At 34.4% G+C, this 5,090-nt stretch overlaps 1 protein-coding gene across 1 annotated transcript in view; it reads left to right on the top strand.

The window, feature by feature from the left end:
* Window positions 1-5,090, top strand: part of FAR1 (fatty acyl CoA reductase 1) — an 85,013-nt gene that overhangs the window by 54,651 nt on the left and 25,272 nt on the right. The window contains exon 5 of the mRNA XM_008583638.1: window positions 4,673-4,852. Coding sequence (XP_008581860.1) covers window positions 4,673-4,852 — 180 coding nt within the window. The remainder of the gene's footprint in view (window positions 1-4,672; window positions 4,853-5,090) is intronic.

Here is a 5,090-nt window from a genome sequence, read left to right as displayed (position 1 = left end):
GGGGGGGGGGAGGTGGGGGGGGGGGGGCGGTGCTGACAATACAACTTCAGATTGTATTACAGTGTTAGGCCCAAAATTGTGGGGAAAAGCCAATATAAATTACACATAAGATAAATTACATAGTCCATGTAATCAAATAGAGGAGATTGGATATGCTTAAATAATTATAAAATAGACTAGAAAATAAGGAGGTACTAAAGAGCATGCATTAAGTGCCGTGAGACCTGTGAGAAGGTAGAACTTATTTTCAGATATGGTAGTTCCTAAATCTTGAGATGGGAAAAAATAGATACCAAGATTAGGAATTGTAAAAAAGACATACTGACAAAAGGTGAAGGGAGAAGTTATATTGAGGATAATAAAGGGAGTTACTTAAGTAGTTGATCCAGGGGGTTTGGTATTCCTTGGGTAATAAGGGAAGTGAAGGTAGGAAAAGGCCAATAGAGTTGAGAGTAAAGAAGTGCCCAGAAACTGCAGATCATGAGAAGGGAAAAAAAACAGGCTTAAGGGGAGAGATGAGTGGGCAGATGGTGTGGTTTGGGGAAAATTTATAATATGAAATTTCAGAAATGGAGCAATTCTGGGTGGTAAGGACCAGGGTATGAATATGAAAGTAGGTTTTCAGAAAAGAATGGAAGTGACAATTAATGTTTAAAAAAGATCAAGAAATTGTCGAGTCTAAAGGCATTGATTCTCAAAGTTTAGAATGTATTGTGAATACATTTTGTAATAATATCTTTTGGATATTGGAATACTTTTGGAACAATATCTTGGAATCCTCATTTTTAGCAAGAGACTTGGGTGTGATTTAGTTGCTGTTGGACCTTGTGTTCCACTTTTACGTTCACTCTGCTTGGAATCAGCTTTGGAGACATTTTTAAAATTAAAGATGCTTGGGTATCTTACCCTAATAGTTATTCATTGGTCCTAAAACATCTGTGTCTGTATATTCATTAAGGTTTTTTAAAAAAGTGGTCACAATACTGGTGAGATCTCACCTAGGCAGTATTTTCTCAGGGATGGGGAGAATGTAAAAGAGATTGTGTCAGAATGGCCTGGGGGGGGGGCCCGGCCCGGTGGCACACTGCTACAGTGCGCCGCTTGGGAGCGCGGCGGCGTTCCCGCCAAGGGTTCGGATCCCACGTACAGACCGGCCGCTCACTGGCTGAGTGAGGTGCGGGTGCAATACCGAGGGTTGCGATCCCATTGCTGGTCACAGTCCGGTACGGGCGCGACACTGAGGGTTGTGATCCGTTGCCGGTCACGAAAAAAAACAAAAACGGTCCCAGTCCAGTACGGGCGCGACACTGAGGGTTGTGATCCGTTGCCGGTCACAAAAAAAAACAAAAAGAAAAAAAAAAGAATGGCCTGGGGGAACTTATTTAAGATGTAGTTTCCCAGGCCTCATTTCAGATAATAAAGGTGTCTGAGGATGAGTTCCAGGAATCTATATTTTTAATAAGTTTCCAGGTGCATGTTCTGCCAAGGATGAGAGCTCTGGTCTTTAGAAGTGTTATCTATATAGATTCTGGAAGAACTCAGGATGTCTGTAGAAGACAGTTAAACAAGAAAATTTATCAGCAGTTCAAGTTGAGCTTTCTTGTCTTTCTTTCCTTTTTTTTTTTGGAAATAGTTTCTATGTCTACATTAGTGAAGGATCATAATTATAAAGATTTGTTCCTTTTGTTTCCTCTCCTGAAGGCCTGTCTTATTTAAGATACGTTTGTAACTCCATATAACCAAAACGTAATGAGAACATTGTTTAGTACTAAATGCTTTCTTATCTAAGATGTCAGGTTCTCAGCCTGAAGTTCAGTGGAGTAGAAGTTGGATTGAGGTGAAATAGAATGAGGTTAACTAGCCTGGCAAAGATACTAAGAGTTACTTATGTGGGTACAAATAGCTTCAGATGTGGGCTGTCAGGTACAAATGGGGGAGGGGAAGTCAAGGTGCAGGAATGTTATTCTCAAATTATTATTCCTTATTTTCAGTGACCCAGAAACTTTGTCACCATCCTCGGGAACATGTAACAGAATATCCTTTTTGTGCTTTTTCCAAAACATTGCTCTCCCTACCCCCATTGTTTTGCAAATGCAAAAGAAAATAGCACATTCCCTTATAGTCTAGTGGACAGTATCGTCTCTGTAAAATGTCTTTCTTGGCTGGATTTCCATTTGAACAGATTTTTCCACTCATTGAGACAAAGGAGATAAAAAGATACATCCATGATTGTAAGACCCCAGCCCTCAACTACTAAAATAAATTTCCTTTTAGTATGTTTTTATAGGGTCTCAGATGGAATTAAATTAAAAGAAAAAATAAGGCATAGGAGTTTTTTTTTCCCCCTCTCATGAACGATTCGTTGTTCCTGGTGACCCAGAACTTGTTGTCCTGTCCTTAGAAACCTGTAAGAGAATATTCTCTGTATACTTTTCCCAAAACAGTATCCTCCCCATCCCCATTGTTTTGCAACTGTGATAGACATCAAAGCACTGCTTTATGGTCAGGTGGACCAGATTCTATCCATGACACATCCTTGGCCTTTAAAACAATAGTTGGGTTTTTTTCTTCTTAAATACTGAAAATATATGAATTTTGAAAAGTGCTCAAAACTATTTTTTTTTAAATTTCCTGTTAATCTATAGTTGAACATATATTATTTTACATAATTGTTAGCCTAGACTTTCTAATTTTACTTTTTAAATTTAATATAGAAAGAACTTTCATATTTCCAATTTTTTTGATAGTTATAATTTTAGTGATTTGATAATATTCCACTATGTTGATATATCACAGTTATTATATAATATTAGTATAACTAATTTAGGGGATTTTAATTTCTTTTTGTTTGAAAAATTAAGGTTAGAACAAGCTTTTCCCCTGAGTTAATTTCAATAGGTTAACTAGATTAATAAATACATCATTCCTATAATTCCTGGTACTTTGTCTTAGTGTTTTCAGATCACTTGTCTCAGTTTATTGTGTCACCAGCAGTATATTACTTTGCCAGTTTTATCACTGGCATTGAGTATTTCAACCTTTTCTTTCCTTTTTTTAAAAATTATTTTTTTGATTGACAAAATTATATATATTTATTTTATACAACATGATGTTTTGAAATATGTATACATGTGGAATGGCTAAATTGAGCTAATTAAAATATGCATTACCTCACATACTTGTTTTTTATGGTGAAAACAGATTTTCGATAATACAATGCATCGTTATTAACTATAGTCACTATGTTGTACAGTAGATCTGTTGATCAATCTTTTTAAAAAGAATAACAAGCTATAAACAAAAGTTTAATAGAAAGCATAAACTACCCACCATCTCATTGCCTTAAGTAATAACTATTGACTGCCTGTTTTCGGGACTTTGTAAGGAGTAATGCTGAATGCTTGCAAGCTATTTATTTCATTTAATTTTATACAAATCTTAGTGAATAGATNTATTTTATACAACATGATGTTTTGAAATATGTATACATGTGGAATGGCTAAATTGAGCTAATTAAAATATGCATTACCTCACATACTTGTTTTTTATGGTGAAAACAGATTTTCGATAATACAATGCATCGTTATTAACTATAGTCACTATGTTGTACAGTAGATCTGTTGATCAATCTTTTTAAAAAGAATAACAAGCTATAAACAAAAGTTTAATAGAAAGCATAAACTACCCACCATCTCATTGCCTTAAGTAATAACTATTGACTGCCTGTTTTCGGGACTTTGTAAGGAGTAATGCTGAATGCTTGCAAGCTATTTATTTCATTTAATTTTATACAAATCTTAGTGAATAGATTCCATTATTGTTCTTGTGTACAGATGAGGAAACTGAGGCCTGAGTGCTCCTGTAACTTTACTCCTAGCTGATAGGTAGGCCAAGCCAGTATTTGAACCCTGGTCTTATTCTAGAGCCTTATGTTTCGAATCATAATGTTTCCATTTTTTTTGTATTATTCATACAGATTTTCTATGTTTTTATAGTCTTCATATAATTATTTTAATGGCTGTCTTTTGTTTTGATGAAATATTGAACTATTCTACTCGTAACACTTACTTGAGTTTTGTAAGGTAGTCTTAAAAAGGTGTTTAGATTAATTGCTACAGAGAGGGAAATAAATTACTTGGTTATATGTTAATGTAATATAATGTTTCTGAGTTTTCTTTGGTTTTTTCACCCTTATTGGTGACTCTATCTTAGCGTTTTAAAGTCACTTAACCATTCTAATTTTTAGTCCTTGAGATATATCCACATCACGAAAGATTATACTTTTAAAGGTCAAGATTCAAAAGGCGTCTAGATTAAAATTATCTGTGTTTATTTCTGGGTAATTATAATTTTTTAATTTGTACTTNCGTCTAGATTAAAATTATCTGTGTTTATTTCTGGGTAATTATAATTTTTTAATTTGTACTTTTGTTGTTTAAGTCCTACAATGAAGTTAATTTGTAATTAGAAAATTTCTTTTTAAATATAGTTGATAGAGTGAATGTACTTCATACTGAAGTAAAATACACAAAATCAGAGCTGAAGGACAAGTTCTAAACAAACAAAAGTCTATCTCTGTCTCTCTTTCTACCTAATGAAGATAAGATTTTTTAAACAGGTGAAATAAATAACATAGCTTACCAATTTTTCATTGTCACATTTTCTTTTGCAGAGATGCTGTTCAGTTAAATGTCATTGCTACACGACAGCTTATTCTCCTTGCACAACAAATGAAGAATCTGGAAGTGTTCATGCATGTATCAACAGCTTATGCCTACTGCAATCGAAAGCATATTGATGAAGTAGTCTATCCGCCCCCTGTGGATCCCAAGAAGCTGATTGATTCTTTAGAGTAAGCTTGTTTGAAATTTATGTATATTTGCTTTGATCCCAAAACTTTGGATCCAAGTCTATTTATCTCTCTTCCTGTCTTACTCTCTCCATACACATGTACGTATACACGTGCGTATGTTTGTCTCTTCCGTTATTCAACACATTATTTGTGTATCTGCTATGGTCTTTCATTGTATAGATTTATATCTAAATTACTGTTGGTGAAGTCAGTGTGGGCCTTTCTTTTTTTTTTTTTT

Source organism: Galeopterus variegatus, unplaced genomic scaffold, assembly GCF_000696425.1.
Source record: "Galeopterus variegatus unplaced genomic scaffold, G_variegatus-3.0.2 Scaffold2987, whole genome shotgun sequence".
NCBI lineage: Eukaryota > Metazoa > Chordata > Mammalia > Dermoptera > Cynocephalidae > Galeopterus > Galeopterus variegatus.
Note: the sequence above shows the minus strand (reverse complement) of the source record. Positions and strands in the feature narration are given on the sequence as shown.